A 17,247-nucleotide genomic window follows, 5' to 3' on the forward strand; every position below is an offset into this window, starting at 1 on the left:
CATGAGCATCGGCCAAGCTGGAGAGAGAGAGAGAGCTGTAGGGGGTTGGTTCGCGCGCAGGGGGCACGGCGCACCGCGCGGAGCGAGAGGTGGGAGGGTAGAGCTCCGGCAGCTCGCTGGGGGAAAATGTCGATGGGGCTAGACTCGCGCCTCGGGGGCGATGCGCACTGCACTGGCCTTCGACCCGAGATTCGCCTGCGTCCTCGTGCTGCTCGTGGTGTCCGTGCACCGAGTGAACTTGAGTTCCGTGGCCCTCCGGAGTACCCCGTCGCATTCCCGGGAACTGGCGAGGAGTCCCCCTCGTCCCGTCCTCGTCAGGAGTAGGCGCGCGCCCGGTGGCCTCTTGCGGAGGGATGCCGCCTCCCAGCCGGGCCTCGAGCTCGAGGCTTACGACGAGCTGTCCGAGGACGACCTCGAGGAGGAGTACACCGAGATCAACGTCACCGCAGGTAAGTCCACGTGTGACCATGTGCACGGGCTACATATCCTCGCGGGGATCAGTGTAACTGACGAGTGAACAAAAACAAAAACAAAGGTGCCATCAAGGGTGTCGTTCGAAACCTTTTTCGGGCGGAGGGATCAATGTGCCGTCCACGCCGATAGTTCTCGGTTCTTGTTTACCTGCTCCCCCCCCCCTCCTTTTCCATCCGCTCAGGGGCTCGAAAATAAATCTCCGAGAGCTCTGGCTTTCAACGATCGATCCCCATTGGTACACTTGGACGGCCGCGTTGTTTATCGCCCGCGATGCCCTTCCATGGAGAACGGCGCCAAGTGAATAGGAGCGGAGGTAGAAGAGCCGCATACAAAGGAAAAGGACTGATCGATAAGAAAAAACTTGACCGTGTTACGGAGCCTCTACGCTCGACTGGCTCTCTCCTCCTCTCGAAGTACAGTATGTATAATACCGATACGGGTACGGCGTGGATAAAAGGGGGCATATATATATATATATTGTCCCATCCCCCTCCCCTGGCCGGGGGAAACAATGGGCAGTGCGGGGTACCCGATGTGTTTAGAAGGAGGCCTCTCGCCTCTCTGTAGCCCCCGACATCCCCCGCGTGATGGCAAACATCCCTCCCCCTGTGCCATGCCGTTCCTCATCCTCGGAATCTTTTCTTTCTTTTTGTTCGCCTCCCTCCTCTTCCTCGAGCTGCCGTGTGGCTCTTGTAAATCTGATTGCGTATCGATCCGACCGAGAGAGCCCCCAGCGAGACACACACCACGTCGCGATCACCTCCAAAAATCGACCCCTATACACCCCCTGCTGCCATTCTCGGAGTACAGACGCGAATGTACAGCGATTCGAACAAAATTCTTTATATGTATACTTGTCACTATGTTATTACCTGTCCACGTGTCGACGTCGGGAGCACAGCCACCGTATTATAGCAAAAGAACCAACTCTCGGTCTCCCCTCTCCTTCAGCTGCTCCGCAGCGTGTACCCACGTAATGTACAAAATCCCCTTTTCATCTTTGGAACGAAAGTTTCCCCTGCAAAGCGATAAAGTGAAAAAAAAAAAAAAGTAAAAAAAAATAGATACTACAACACACGTGTAGAGTCCTTTCTCCGTATGTATACAACTACTTGTACTGTATAGCTGTATGTGCATGGGTTTTAATTTCGTAAAAAGGTATAAGCATACATATGTATGCACGAGCGTTAACCTGATGGTAAGCGACGCCGGCCACCGAGTATTGATTTCCAAGTGCACGCGGGCCACCCCATGTTTACGGGTGCGTGCGAAAATCCTGGTGCAGGGATGTGTGCGCCTGTATATTTATACACACGTGTATATAGTCGCCCGTTTTCCGCCGAGCTTTGCAAAAGCTCGAGAATCGAAGAGAAAAGGGATATACAAGCGGGGTGGGGGAGGGGAGTTGAATGAACCAAGTGTGACACTGGTGCTCTTGTTCGGGTGAATGAACGTGGCTTATATACAGTAGGTATACATGTTTTTACCTTTATTGTCATCAAATCACTCGCGCGGTCTGGCACTACATAATAAGCCAACCACGTACACGATAATATGGTCACGATTGCTTTTTTGTCCCTCTCTTTATACATCCATCAAATACGTAACTATTAGGAAAATATAATTTCATGCGATTTTATCCTTCGAGGATCAAAGTTAGTTAAATTTAGCTGGTGTTACGTAATACGGCAAAAAGCTTAAAATAGAATCCATAGCTACAATATATACGCCAACACTCATACGCGGAACGTCGATAGGAAGCGAGAGATGTGTGTATATATGTATACACGCTTTGTGTTACGTCAAGTGTTTTACCCTCTCGCTAAGGATGGGTACTTGTATAATAGTGGCCCTATTACGATGTCGTATACGTGTACGCGTGACGTGTTTGTTTTGTACTCACGTTTGCATGATGAAATGTGCCCTTTTGTACGGAGTTGTCAAGCAAAACGTTTGTTTCATACGGGAAAGGCGCAGTAGAGCGTCGAAACGTCTCTATACATAGCGTAGGTGTAACGAAATCCTGGGAATTGCAGAAAAATCGAAATACCTGGGCTCCCCCTGCGACGACGCGTGCAATCCGTCGCTGCAGCACGTCCACTGTCACCCCCAGTCAAAGATCTGCGAGTGCGAAAAACTGTACCCGGTGCAGCTGGGCCCGACCAGAGGATGTGCCAAACGTACGTGTACATCATACTACCATGTGATCATGAACCAAATATATATATATATGTATGTATGAAAAAAAAAACGCCTCGTTTGCAGCGAAAAAACTCGGGGAGCAGTGCCTGTACCAGGCGACCTGCCTCTACACGGATCTTCACTCGACTTGCACGCAAATCAAGCACAACGCCGTGTGCGAGTGCGAAACCGGATATCACCGATCTGCCTTCTCCAGGCACAAGAAGCAGTTTTGCGCGGCAGGTACATAAATATATATATATATATACCCAATGCGTTTACTTTGTTGTATCTTATTCGTATACAAACTTGTACGTGGTGCCGCAGATTTGGTGCTGATATCCACGGACCTGCCCACCCTCATCACCGTCGCCTGTGGGATAGCGATATTCACGGGCCTCATCTGTTTCGTGCTGAAGCTCTTCAGCCAGGCACGCTACACGAGGCCGCGGCACTACGCCAACGCCGGGCATCCGCCCCCGATGCTCTACTCCGCCGAAACGGGTGAGCAATTTGTTGTCGTACAAGTACATTGGCACTTTGGTCATTTTTTTTTTTTTTTTTTTTTTTTTTTTTTTTTTTATTGACCGGTTCTAGGAATCAAAAAGAAACATACGGTTATTTCTTCCGATGATTAAATTGTTTGACTAGTTGGAAAAAATACTTCACTGTTGAGATGTAATTAAAAAAAAAAAAAAAAAAAAAAAAAAAAAAAAAAAAAAAAAAAAAAAACAACTTTGTTTTTCAATGTCGAGTGAAACAATAGCAAAGAACCGTTTTTTGATTCAAAGAATTGGGCCAGTAGTTAGAATGATAATTGTTCGTACAAATTGTGTGTTAATCGTACCTAAATAAGCATTAAAACCCGTGTCGAATTAGACACAACTCGGTGGTTGGCCGCGTGTACGTAAATTACAAACTTATTTGCTGCACTAAAACTCGTGTTTGTAGCTTGTTTCGACTCTGCTCGTAAAACGACAAGAGTGGATGCTCCCGTTTGAACGATCCGTGCGTGATTTACAGCTGCGCATTCGATTTGTTGAAAATAAAGTGACGCTTTAGGCGGTCGTTATGCAGCGCCGGCTAAACTGTGATTTTTCGCGAGTAGGAAAGAATAACCCGAAACATTTTACCGTAATGCACTGCAGTGCACTTAACGCTCGGTTTCCTAAAATGTTAGGCTTTATTTGGGTCAAGACGATACTCGAGCAAACGCGTATTTTCTCCCGGCTGCTCCGCGACTTTTAAAGCTGCAGGGGGGCTTTTGTGCGCGCCCGCGTACCTCCGAAATGTGCATTATACTCGAGGAACGTTGGAAATTTTCCAACTATCGTAATCACTACGTGAAAGTGAATACTTGAAAAAAAAAAAATCGTATACAGAAGCAATCACAGAACAATTTTCTTTTCTATTTGCTTTGTTGTGCCCAAAGTTTCGTGTCAATATTTTTTAGGACAAACAACAAGTGTAATGTAAAACAATTAAGCTTTTGCACATAAGGCACGACTGTTACGTTTATCACAAAAGCAAAAAAAAAAAGGTTCTCGCGATACTTTTCGTAAGGTATACTTTGTTTGAATTACTAAAGTAGGTATTTACTAATCTTCATTGGGCCTCATTGACAAAACGCTTTTTTGTCCTTTCCAAAGATTTTTATGAACTTTCTTGGTCAACAATGATTTGAAAAAAAGGAATACGTTTTTGTCTTCGTAACCTAAGTAGTGCCATTTCATACACGCCACGCGTATACCATTGCATCATAATAATTACGCAGCCGGGAGAGGAAAAACCAATACTCGGCATTCATTGTCTGTAAAATTGTAATCGAGAGCCATTATAAGTGCCATTTTTCAAAGGCCATGATTTTGACTCGAGAGTTGGACTTGAAATAAAATTATTGGCAAAAAAAATTCCCAGGAATCCTCGAAGCAATTTTGCAAACCCGTACATAATACCGGAATTTCCAAACGTCCTCGAGCACCCAATAAGACTCTGACGGCCGGCAGGTATCCCACTGACGGCAGGCCGGCCATCGTCCCGTTCGTCGCAGCGCAGCAGCTCCGGCCTCGGCACCGGCGCCACGGCCAAACTCATGGGCTACGGTGCGGCTGGGGCCCGCAAATCCAGCATCCTCCACCAGCAGCAGGACCCCTGCAACTCGTCGCGCGTCCCCCTCGTCCCGGCCTCCCGAGCAGGTGCGGCCCGCGCCGCTGCCATCTTGCTGATCTCATGCCACCGGCAGGCCTCTGCCGGCTTGACTCTGCCCGCTACCGCCTCGGCCGCGCCTGCAGCTCACGCCCTCAACAACATCGCTGAGGCCACGTCCGACGGCCTCGGTCAGCCCCACTTTTCTTTCCCTACCTCAAATCTTCTCCGTATACTTGTCATCTATATATTATATACCTACTTGTTACTCTATACATCATTGCTATTGATATTGTTTATATTTCGTTGTATTTTTTTTTTTTTTTTTTTTTTTTTTTTTTTTTTTTGTGGTGTGCCCGATTTCAGCGATACACGTACTTTTCTCCGTCAAATCTTTCTATTTTAGTGTATCTGCAAAATGTGTAAAAAAAAAAAATGTTATACTTACACATTTCCCGCGTCTTTACAAAAGATAATATTGTATGTATTCATCGCGGTTAAGTAATTTATAGGGTAATACTTATCTCGGGATTTTTCATTGTTGTCGATGTTGCGTTCGATGTGTGCATTCGCTCCGTGCAAGTTTGGCGCGGAATCCCATGATACCTGCTTCGTTAAAATTATACAGTTTCCATTGACGATTTGCACGTAACGAATCGCCCTACATATATATATATATATATACTTACGTACATATCATTGTGTCAATGTTTAACATGAGCTTTTTTTGCTTTTGATGTGGTCTGTGCAGGATGATTCTGTCTTTACTTGTACAGCGAGCTATGAGCTCTATTACTCTTTCGACCTGTTTTTCTTAAATGTTACAAGAGCTTCGAACGTCATTTTGTTTTTGTTTTTTACATTGACATTGTGTATGCATTTGCGGAGATGGTTACAGCTCTTGGTTTAACATGATGGTATGAAATTGTTTCATTGATATTGGATGTAATCCGTAAGTGATCGAGTAAAAAAAAAAAAAAATTATATACCCAAGTTGTTGCCATCCCCGAGCGATTGTATGCCTGCAGAGTTTGACAAAACTACACCGAAAACTACGCAGCTCAAAAAGTCACACTATACTTGATATAAAGAGTAACACAAGCAGATTTTATGTTTACGTTTATACGTACAATGACTACGTTATTAATTATTCAAAATTTTTCCTTTGGTCTTTGTAATCACAATGAGGTCCGATGTAAAAAAAGAGAAAAAAAAAAATAGTAGAGACAAACTTTTTGATACAAAAAGTAGACTCAGCCGTTCACTATTCAGGGACTGCCAGGTATCACACGAGTCAGCAAGGTGGCTGGCATAATAATAATAACTCTAATTTTCACTACACAATTAAACACTCGAGTGTTTCAACGATCTAGTGGTAAGAGAAATTCTATAGCCACGTGAATTGATAATACTTATTTGTACCTCACTTTTACACATATATATTTATATATACAAGTAAAACTTTTTTGCACTCACTTGAGAAAAAAGTCTAACACAGTTTTTTGTTTTGTTTTTTCACAAAAGAAACATCACTTTGAAATAGCGCTTGATTTTTTTTTTTTTTTTTTTCAAGATAGAAGCAAAAACGCATGTTTACTGCTGATGCTGCTTACACCAATAACTATCTTGATTTACACCCACCCAAACAGCGTTAGTCGCCAAAAGTTGGTAATTTTTTCTTTTTTTCGATTAAAACAGCGCGAAAACAATGTATTGCATGACACATTATTCGTAAATGCACCCTAGATAAATAACAATAGATCAATGAAACGAGTACACGTCGCAAACGTAAATGCAAAGGGGGGACTCGGTGCGGGCATTAATTACCCCCGAAACGTCAACAGGCTCGCGGCGACCCAGCGTGGCGTCGATCCACAGCTCGACGTCCTCCGCCAAGAGCTACAGCGCCCGGCGCTTCGAGCGCGAGCGCAACGACAAGGAGCAGCGCCTCATCCTGGCCGAGTTCAAGCGAGAACAGCAGCAACAACTGCAGCAGCCCGCCCCTTCGCCCAGCCCGAGGACCCCACACTCGACGGACGAGCTGCTGCCGTCGGTCGAGGAGGCCACCGAAACTTTTTACAACGAGGTATACGCTTTTCATTTTTTTTTTTTTTTTTTTTTTTTTGTTATTTTTTTTTTTTACAATGAAAAAAGAAACGCCTCGTTGTTGGATGTGTGCAGCAGGTGCCGACGACGTCCCGTCGGGCAGAGACAACAAACGCTGGGGCCGAGGACAGGGTGGACACTCCGCTCTTCGAAGGTGACGCGAAGCCGGGCTACACCAACTATGGCTCGTCGTAACACTGCACCCGCGCCGTGAAAAACGGGTGTAACGCTGCCATCCTCGTTATATTTGCTTCGGGATGAGCTCTCGCGCCCGCGTGTAATTTATATAAATTGCAAAGTTGGGGCGTGACGAGCTGCTCCGAAAGGATAATAACCATCACGACGAATTGCCGATTTCGTATATGGTTATATTGAGGTCTGTTGTTTCTTCCTCTTCTTTTTTTCTTTTTTTCTTTTCTTTTTTTTTCCAATCGGAAACTGTGCCATCGTATCGTCGAGATAAAAAACACGCTGATGCTTTTAATACAACGTGCCCAAGAAATTCTCATCGGGGGAAAAGGGACCCTGAGGATTTTACACGCGTCCTCGGACACGAGCGGGTCGGCAGTTTCGATCGGTAGATTGCTAGGTATGTGCCCAGCCTCATAATTTTTACCAACTTTTCGAAATGAAACGTTTTCACGCATTCGATAATATTTATAACGTTTGTATGACGAAAAAAAAAAAAAAAAAAAAAAAAAATTGCCCATCATAGAGAAAAAATACCTGTAACAAGACTCGTGTAACTTTAAACTCCCGTTACTTTATGATTTTTTTACTTTGTTTTGTAAAAATATATACAGCAAGAGAGTGTTATGTTTACACTTTTTTACATTAACGAGGTTACTTTGAGCCGAACTACGCATAAAAATATTGTCTGTGACGATCAAGTAAAATGTAAGATTTAGTCGTTTGTGGAATTGTATGTTTATGAAGTTGATATGTTGTATAACTTTTACGATGTAAAAATGTGCAGTAACTCGTAATAATATGTAGCCTAATTTGCCGACAATATCATACAATTGACTTGTTTTTTATTTAACAGATATTCCGACGGTAATCTGATACATATATAGTGGTTTTAATCCCTGTATGATAAAGCTGTGAAACAGGCATAGGTAAAATTTTTTACAAAATTTTTTTCAAGTTTTTTTTTTTTTTTTATTGCTTTCGTTCGTCTTCGATTCACGTCATGAAGCAATTACATACGTGTATGAATAAAATGCCTACACACACATGAATGTTTGCAGAAATTGTAAAAGTAAGTACGAAACCATTTTAAAAATTTTGTTTCATTTTCAAAATCAAGTGCAATATCTTACTTGCCAATTTTTTTATACTTAAATGAATTGTACTCTGGATCGATGGAGTTATCGTTAAATTTTTTTATTTTTTTTTATTTTTTTTTATTTTTTATAATTAAAAGCAACTAATTAAACTAACAAATTTTGCAGTGCGTACACTTACATATCAAAGTGAACGAAAAATGTTTTCGTACTGACAGATTTATCTGAAAATCTGCACGCATTTATGAATCATAGAACCGAATTCCCTTTGCATATAATAATAAAGTTAATAAAAAATTAAAAAATAATAAAAATAGATGATATATTGAGATATATAAAAATCGCTGCCTTTTACAATGAAAAATAACAACCCAAAATATGGGATTGCTGAGTGAAAAAAAAAAAAATTCAAAATTTTGACGAGTTAACGACCATATCGATGGCAGAATGAGTACTTATTGAAGTTTCTTAAACTATTGAAAAGTTGTATCTCAAATCATACACCGTTATCATACGCATATAACCACAGATCATAAGCATATAATATACGTCATGTTGAATGATAAAAATGTTCAGTTTATTGTATAAAATTTAAGGTGTACAAATTAAGCATTTTTTAGAAATCATAAGTTGAAAGAACGTACTGTTATGTTAACTAGAAAAAGAAAAAAAGGAGAAAAAAAAGGTGTTTGGCTATTTCGATGGTGCAAAATTAAGCAAGCTTATGAAAAACAACAATGACTCAGTCTAATTTACAGTACGTATATATAGGCATACGATTGTACAAGATGTACACTTGATCGATCGGCGGAGAATCGATGTTCACGTTGTTTATAACAAAGAAAAAAAAAAAAGAAAAAAAAAAAAAGTTGTTTCAGCCTATTTTGGATGTTAACTGTAAGATAAATTGTAATATAGTCGTTGAGCAACTAATAAAGCTCATTTTTCCTACACGATCGAGTTCAAGAGATGGTTAAAAGTAGAAGAAAAAAAAAATCCCTATCACACTTGCGTTTTTTGTAATGTAAAGTACGTGTATGAAAATATACTCTGTCGATACATGCAGGAGTCAGTAGCCGTAATCGCCAACGAAATTAGTCGACTTCTTCGATGGTCGGGCCACCACCAGCCCCAGCCGCGCCGGGTGTCGCACCTGGCATCCCCGGACCAGCACCACCCTGGTAAAGCTTCTTGATGATGGGGCTGCAGACCGACTCGAGCTCCTTCTGCTTGTCCGCAAACTCGTCCTTTTCAGCGAGCTGATTGGCATCCAGCCAGGCAATGACCTCCTTGCACTTGTCCAGGACGATCTGCTTATCCCCGGGGCTGACCTTGTCCTTGAGCTTTTCGTCCTCGACGCTGCTCTTGACGTTGAAGCAGTACGACTCGAGGGAGTTCTTTGCAGCGATTTTCTCGCGCTGCTGCTCGTCCTCGTTACGGTAGCGCTCGGCCTCGTTGACCATACGCTCGATGTCCTCCTTGCTGAGCCGACCCTTGTCGTTCGTAATGGTGATCTTGTTCTCCTTGCCGGTTGACTTGTCGACCGCCGTCACGTTCAGTATGCCATTGGCGTCTATGTCGAAGGTCACCTCGATCTGGGGGACGCCGCGCGGTGCCGGTGGTATGCCCGACAGCTCAAACTTGCCCAAAAGATTGTTGTCCTTGGTCATGGCACGCTCGCCCTCGAACACTTGGATCAAAACACCCGGCTGGTTGTCCGAGTAGGTTGTAAAGATCTGGGTCTGTTTGGTCGGTATGGTGGTGTTGCGCTTGATCAGGGCAGTCATGACGCCACCCGCGGTCTCGATTCCCAGGGACAGGGGAGCCACGTCGAGGAGCAACAGATCCTGAACTTCCTCGGACTTGTCGCCGTGGAGTATGGCAGCTTGGACCGCGGCTCCATAGGCGACTGCCTCGTCCGGGTTGATGGACTTGTTCAGCTCCTTGCCGTTGAAAAAGTCCTGCAGCAGCTTTTGGATTTTGGGGATGCGCGTCGAGCCACCTACGAGGACGATGCTGTGCACCTGTGCTTTGTCCATCTTGGCGTCGCGCAACGCTTTCTCGACGGGTTCGAGGGTGCCACGGAACAGGTCTGCGCAGAGCTCCTCGAAACGGGCGCGGCTGATGCTGGTGTAAAAGTCGATGCCCTCGTAGAGCGAATCTATCTCGATGCTGGCCTGCGTTGAGGAAGAAAGAGTGCGTTTGGCACGCTCGCAGGCGGTCCGCAAACGGCGCACTGCTCTTTTATTGCTCGCCAGGTCTTTTTTGTATTTGCGCTGGAACTCCTGTACGAAATGGTTGACCATCCTGTTGTAAGGCGAGTGTTTTGTTATAAATAATTTGCGTATGTGTGTGCGCGTAGTGAACTCCAAGCCCAACTTTTAGCTATACATTATTTGTAAATATTTTCTGGTTATTTAAAACGTAAATAATACCTGCTATCGAAGTCTTCCCCTCCGAGATGCGTATCGCCAGCCGTGGACTTGACTTCAAAAATGCCATCCTCGATGGTGAGAATGGACACGTCGAACGTGCCGCCCCCCAAGTCAAAAATCAGGACGTTCTTCTCGCCTGTGGTTTTCTTGTCGAGGCCGTAGGCGATGGCAGCGGCCGTGGGTTCGTTTATTATGCGCAAGACGTTCAGGCCGGATATGGTGCCGGCGTCTTTGGTTGCCTGCCGCTGGGAGTCGTTGAAATACGCTGGCACGGTTATTACGGCGTTGGTCACGGTACCGCCCAGGTACGCCTCGGCGATCTCCCTCATCTTCACGAGCACCATCGAACTGACCTCCTCGGGATAGAAGCTCTTTTTCTCTCCCTTGTACTCCACTTGAATTTTGGGCTTGCCGCCGTCGTTGATCACCGTGAAGGGCCAGTGCTTCATGTCGCTCTGAACCGTCGGGTCATCGAATCGTCGGCCAATCAAACGCTTGGCATCTTTTAAGTATTTTTAATATTTTTTTTTTTTTTTTTTTTTTTTTCTTACATGATGCAAATGTTATTCGAAAGTGAGTTTTTCAAGTTGATTCTTACCGAAAATTGTGTTGCTGGGGTTCATGGCGACCTGATTTTTGGCCGCGTCGCCCACAAGGCGCTCGGTATCCGTAAAGGCGACATAGCTGGGTGTTGTGCGGTTGCCCTGGTCGTTGGCGATTATTTCCACTTTTCCGTGCTGGAAAACACCCACGCACGAGTAGGTCGTGCCAAGGTCGATGCCTATTGCCGGTGTCTTGGTCATTTTTATCTGAAAATTTATAACTTCGTTTTTTAATTCCGGTCCACGCGAAAATGGTTAGCAAAAATTTCGATCCCTTGTAAAACGCAACTTTGGTATACTTTTAAAGCATTGTTTTTTAAACGTTGAGGTATTACTGTTATCACATTTACAATTTGTATTTCAATTACTTTTCAACTTAAATTTTCAAATATTGTTATGCATGACAAGAAAAATTTTTTTTCTCTTCAATTTACTCTTTGGACTAAACTTTAGGATCCGTTTTGGGTTAAATTTTTCTTCGTTTATGATTTTATCAGTAATTTTAAATTAATTAGTTATTAAATATCACATCTAAATTTTTATGTTTTTATTGTAATAAAAAAAAATCAAAAACTTTTAAAACCATAAATTGTAAGAATGACGCAAAATTATGACAAAATCCTCAATCCTTTCATTAAAGCCCTTTTTTTTGTTTAATTTCTATATTAAAGTTAATATTCTTCTCAAATTTCTCCGCAGCTAAGAATACGCAATAAAAAAAAAATTTTGTATTGTAAAGTCTTCGAAAAATTTGGAATATTATAAAACGTTAATTGTCTAAACGTTTAGCCTTCATTTTTAAACACTGCATCGTTGTAAAACCGTTAATTTTGCAACGTCACAAACACAACGTTTTTACAACGTCATGTACTACATGTGTTAGAAATATAAACGATGTCTTATATTATTGTCCCGTATGACGCAAGTTCATACTGCATTAAGATATTTAATACAATTTCTGTAATTAGCGTTCAGTACCTAAAAAAGTAGCGAGGGCAATCTAATAATGAAAGTAAAACAAACACTCGCTTCAGAAACATCTAGGCGATTCATTCCGACAACGTTTGATAATTGCATAAATTTTTTTATTCACACGCTTTTGAGGGTAAAAATAAAAACAAAATTACTTCATCAGCATATCCCATTTTGTACAGTTAAACATCGTACCATTTTGCGCACTTGTGTTAAAAAATAAAAATAAAATAACTGGAAACCACAAATAAAGACGAAAAGGCGATTTGTGACAACAAAAGCGAAATGATCACTTTGTCCAACGCTTTTTTTTTACAAGAGTCCAAAAAAAAAATGTCACGATGGACGGTAAACAATGGGAAAAATCTTTTGTATTAAAAATAATATCCGAGTTCGCTTTTGTTAAATGCATGATGCAATCTATAAATTTTACGAAGAATCAAAACGCGCAAAAACAACGTTGCGTCACGTTGCGTATTGTCAAAAACGCATCAACAACGTTGCGTAGGCGTCATCAAGCGCACTTTGCCTGACCTTCTCCAACCGCGACACTGGATATTTAATACGTTTTGCAAATAATTAAGCGCTTCACTATATTTTTATTTCAAACTGTCCTATTATCAATAACAGATGATCCAAAAATTGTTACATTTTTACCGCACTTGCAACTATGTATTGAACTGTTCACAATACTAATTAACTATATCCATCACTTTTTCTTATCGGTATATCTTTATGAAATATGCAGCAAAAAAAAAAAGAGATCCATTTCTTTCTTGTATATGAGAAAGCGAAAGAAGAAGGAACGTTTAAAAATAAACAAACTTACTCAGTAAGCAGCACTATATGCGGCAACGAAAAAAGTCCGTAAAACGCTCGTCGTAGATTCGCACTTGTCGGTGTTCGCCGAAACTCTGGAAGCTGCGCACCGACTTTCGGTGCTATATATATAAAAACGAGCCGGTCTTCGAGAAACTTCGCGGTATAGTCGCCACCCCATTGGCTCAGAGCGGGTCTCTACCAGCCACACCTTCTTACCTTCTCGAAGGTACACGTAAAACCTACCCGCGGAAAAGTTGAGAATCACATTCGAACAATCCGCACGTCAGAGTGCGTAGTTTTTATTTTTAGCTCGACCATTATCCACGCGAGCATTTATTACGTTTTATTTTGGATATACAAAACAGATCGGAGCCGCCTACCTTACACCTCTCGGCTCGATGTGTCCGTTGAAATGATTTCAAGCCAAACAATTTTTGTAAAACTTTAGGGATTCTTTTATTGCTGTTCATTTGTCTTAGTTAAGGTATTTACAGTTTCTATTAGTTTCGTTTCGGCACAATTTTTTTTTTTTTTTCCAGTAAAACACTTTAATAAACACACTTTTACAACTTGATGAGTAGTCCTGTGTACAAGTAGTATAAAATATGAAACTATGCATTAGATATATTCTTCGAATCAAAGTAGTCCTTTGACAATTGATTTTTACAATTCTCGTGCATTATCGTGCACTTGAAAATTTGATTAATTGCTGCGCTCGACGTTGTGCAAACACTTGGTAATTGTTTTCGGACTGACAAATAAACTCAGACACTTTTGAAGTAACTTTGATACAGCATGCCCATTGCTGTCGACGAAAATAATGTAAAGCAAGTCCACCATGTCGCTAGGCCGAAAATTCCTCTAAATACTTCAATGGTGAAAATCTGTAAGTTATAACATTTCAAAGGGTAAAATTTTTAAGATAAGCTTATTTTTTCATCAATACATGAAGCAGTTTTCTTACTTGTCTCATTGTACTAAGAGCCAAGTGGAATTCATGCGCTGTTTGGGCAATGGTTTTTTCTTCATCGTTGATAAAAGTTTTTGGTTCAGGTAGTGGTTCTGGTGCTGGACATTCTTCGGAATCCAAATTTTTATATATCCCTTCCCAACTGTAACCTCCTGCAAAAGTTTTAAACGGAATTTCAAAATAATTCCAAGTAAATACTTCACTACATATCAAGTCTGAGATATTTACCCAACGTTTTATACATGAATGCACAGTACAAACAAATAATTAATGGTGCTATGTACTGCAGTGCAACAACACAAAGATAGTAAAATACAGCTGCGACCTGTTAAAAACATATAGTGAAATGAAGCATTTTTTTAATTAATCAAAGATGCGCTTGCAAATAATTGTAACAAAAAACAAATATACCTTTTTCTGAAATTCAGTGTTTGATATCCTGCCAGCTTCTTTCTTTTGAATTTCCAGCTTTTGATTCGCCAAATTTAAATAAGATTGTAAATAAACGGGCATCAATGCAAATCTCAAAAGGACAGCAACAACTATAGCAATTAATCTCAGACTCTCAAAAGCTGATGGTGTCATTCTGTAGGACAAAATGTAGATTTTAATAAAAATATAGTAATAGAAGTAAAATTAATTCTTTCACAACTTACATTGGCTTCGTTGCACCAGCGAATATTCTTACAGTAAGGTAATCCCTGCTGATGGGCTTGATCCATAAGCTTGCCAATAAAAGTGGCGAGACATAACTAAGATTAGCCAGAAGTAGGAGAATCTTACTGTCTTTGTAGTACCTGCAATCATGATAAAATTATGTAATAATTCATTAAAAAATTCAGCCTAAAAATAAATAATTTGCTTTAGTAGGAATATACTTCAAGGCGTCCCAATGCATTTTTGATACACGTAGACCAGGAAAGGTAAGTAACGATCCAAAAAATCCACACAAGACTGCAAAGCACAGCTTGACAATAAGTTTAGATGCTGGACCACTAAAAAATAATAATAAAAAATGAGTTGTATATTTTCAACAAAAATAATGTAATAAAAATACTTGACGACCCACCTTGAAGAGAGACCTTGATTTTTCATAAAAATAGAGGCAGTATGGTTGAAGCTTGTGTAAGCATTATCCAAACCGAGTTCAAGCGTGTTTTCATCAATTATGAGAATCATCATAGCTATCAAGAGATACAAGAACCCTGTAACAATGCACGTTGATCTTTCTCCAATACTTTCTTCACCTTTGAAGTACTGTACCCAAAGTGTGACCAAAACTTTACTAATAAACGCTAAGGAAAATGTTTTTTTTTTTTTTTTTTTAATTTAGCTACTCGCAGAGTAAACATCAAAAATTCATAATCAAAGGATACAATGAAAAACCTATGACCAAACAACACCACAAGATGCTCAAGTTGATTTCATCTTTGATTGGATAAAAACTGTTATACACCTAAAAAAAAAAAAAAAAAAATAGAAAAAAAAACGTGGTAAAGATTTAGTGGCACTATGTGGCAAAGTAATTGTACCTCAGTCATTATGTACACCATTGTTCCATATATGGAAAAATCCAGCAACCACTGAAAGTCTGAGTAAAACTTCAAATGTATAACATCAAGGGTAGATACAGGTGCAGTCTCTAGCGTGATATCCAAGTTTCTTGGTATTTGGAAGGACTTTGGTATTTTTCCATTTTCTGGATGTTTCCCTTTTTTATGTTTCTCCTTTGGAATACCGGCAAGGTTCTTCAACTCTTCGTTCGTTGGGTAAAGATAACGTTTCAATCTACAATATGTTATTCCAGTGAGAAATTATGTTAGAAAAAAAAAGTTTAACAATTACAATTGATAAATTACCCTGTGGAACATAGTACCCATTTTGCAATTGAACAATGTGAACCCAATTTTTGAATGATACTGACCATAATCAGGGTAATAACCAATTGCCCTCCAAGTAGAGCCTGAAAAATCAAATTGAAGTATCATTTGAAGAACAATGTTTATTGAGGTTAAAGCTCAAATACATTTCTTGTAACAAGCCCTGCCTACAGACAGATCAAATGGTGATTGAAACAGTTTTGAAACAATGAAAGGTAAATACTCTGGATGAAGGTTTTGTAAGTGTTACATAGGGTGCAATTGAAAACAGTGGAGTAATAAAGTATTAGACTTACCATTGCGACAGTGATGTGAGACTATCAAGTGGTCATGTCACTGTGATGAGAAGGAACGCTCATACGTGTCCTCCTCCTCTACTTTTCCCAAAACAAAATAATCAGCTCTTGAAGACAAAATCCATCAATTTAAGTCATGGTTTTCTACTGTAAGTTGAGAAATGTCGTTTGAGTGACTAAGCCCCACTGGCCGGAAAGCATACTTTATACTCTATCTGCTGAGCTAAGGACTCACTTTATTATTAGACACACCATGTTCCAAAACTAGCCGAGCTTACGAGCTATACCTATAACAAGTTGTACTTTTACCCGCGAGTCCCGCGTCCCGCGACTTGCTACTTATTATTATTATTATTATATTATGTATAGGTTACGTGTATTATGTAGCAAAGAGCTTGCGTTTGTGATTGGGCTTGCGGAACTTGGGAAAGTAACTCCCCTCTCGAAGCTCCCTTTGTCTATGCAACCAGCGATGCAAACTGGTCTGACAGTTTGCCATTCCTCGGCAGGGTTGCAACTTGCAACTTGCAGTGGTGTTGAAAAATCAGATCGAGCGGGTAATTAAAAATTTCACTTCAATAGTGATGCGACTTGGAAATCTCAGCTCAGATGGAGATTTGGAAAGAGACCCCATTTTAATTTTTTTTCATGTACAATGTTTTGCTAACAATGTAATACAATTATTTGTGTTAAAAAAAAATTTTTTCAGTTTAGTGCATAACAACATTTTTTTAAAATATTTTACAGTAAACTTTAATGTCCAAGTATAATATATATTGCACTTGAAAAACAAGTTTTCCCAGTATTCAATTGTAAATGGTGATAGTAAAAAAATTTTCACCAAAAACAATGCATTAAATTTAGGAAAAAAAAAAAAATATATATATATATATATACATTTTTTTTCAAATTTTAAAAAATCCATTAAATAATTGTGCCCGTCTTCCTGTGTTCAAGTTCCTTTCCATCAATCATCTCCATACTTATAATTGTCAGTTCTGCGGTGTATCATTTCGTATTTAAAATTTAATGGAAAAATTGTGTCATGTTTGCTCATATGGTAAATGGTAAAGCACAT

General features: G+C 40.6%; 3 protein-coding genes across 4 annotated transcripts; 1 reads left to right on the top strand and 2 right to left on the bottom strand.

Moving 5' to 3' along the window:
* Positions 1 to 160: 160 nt before the first annotated feature.
* LOC106638005 (uncharacterized) lies at positions 161 to 7,150 on the top strand. Its single transcript, XM_014351004.2, has 7 exons — positions 161 to 449; positions 2,511 to 2,654; positions 2,740 to 2,898; positions 2,983 to 3,159; positions 4,662 to 4,991; positions 6,645 to 6,886; positions 6,982 to 7,150. Exons 1-7 carry the CDS (start codon positions 161 to 163, stop codon positions 7,099 to 7,101), a joined length of 1,461 nt encoding a protein of 486 aa, XP_014206490.2. The 3' UTR covers positions 7,102 to 7,150.
* Positions 7,151 to 8,239: 1,089 nt separating this feature from the next.
* LOC106638082 (heat shock 70 kDa protein cognate 4) lies at positions 8,240 to 13,070 on the bottom strand. Its single transcript, XM_014351107.3, has 4 exons — positions 13,031 to 13,070; positions 11,226 to 11,436; positions 10,628 to 11,129; positions 8,240 to 10,499 (listed from the first exon to the last, which is right to left on the bottom strand). Exons 2-4 carry the CDS (start codon positions 11,428 to 11,430, stop codon positions 9,287 to 9,289), a joined length of 1,920 nt encoding a protein of 639 aa, XP_014206593.2. The 5' UTR covers positions 11,431 to 11,436; positions 13,031 to 13,070; the 3' UTR covers positions 8,240 to 9,286.
* A 365-nt stretch (positions 13,071 to 13,435) lies between these two features.
* Positions 13,436 to 16,564, bottom strand: emei (transmembrane protein 161-like emei). 2 transcript variants are annotated; one of them, XM_089589422.1, is made up of 12 exons: positions 16,457 to 16,564; positions 16,170 to 16,392; positions 15,853 to 15,956; positions 15,526 to 15,781; positions 15,370 to 15,449; positions 15,063 to 15,278; positions 14,872 to 14,988; positions 14,650 to 14,790; positions 14,405 to 14,579; positions 14,222 to 14,318; positions 13,988 to 14,145; positions 13,436 to 13,907 (listed from the first exon to the last, which is right to left on the bottom strand). In XM_089589422.1, the coding sequence occupies exons 2-12, from the start codon at positions 16,170 to 16,172 to the stop codon at positions 13,788 to 13,790; spliced, it is 1,467 nt and encodes a 488-aa protein (XP_089445548.1). In that variant the 5' UTR covers positions 16,173 to 16,392; positions 16,457 to 16,564; the 3' UTR covers positions 13,436 to 13,787. The 2 variants fall into 2 exon arrangements, with proteins under 2 accessions (XP_089445548.1, XP_089445549.1); XM_089589423.1 differs by having other exon boundaries at positions 16,170 to 16,316; positions 16,405 to 16,564.
* Between the last annotated feature and the right edge of the window lie 683 nt (positions 16,565 to 17,247).

The sequence above is a fragment of the Copidosoma floridanum genome, unplaced genomic scaffold (genome assembly GCF_036245765.1).
Source record: "Copidosoma floridanum isolate Cflo_tuat_1 unplaced genomic scaffold, Cflo_Japanese_pri ptg000009l, whole genome shotgun sequence".
Classification (NCBI taxonomy): Eukaryota; Metazoa; Arthropoda; class Insecta; order Hymenoptera; family Encyrtidae; genus Copidosoma; species Copidosoma floridanum.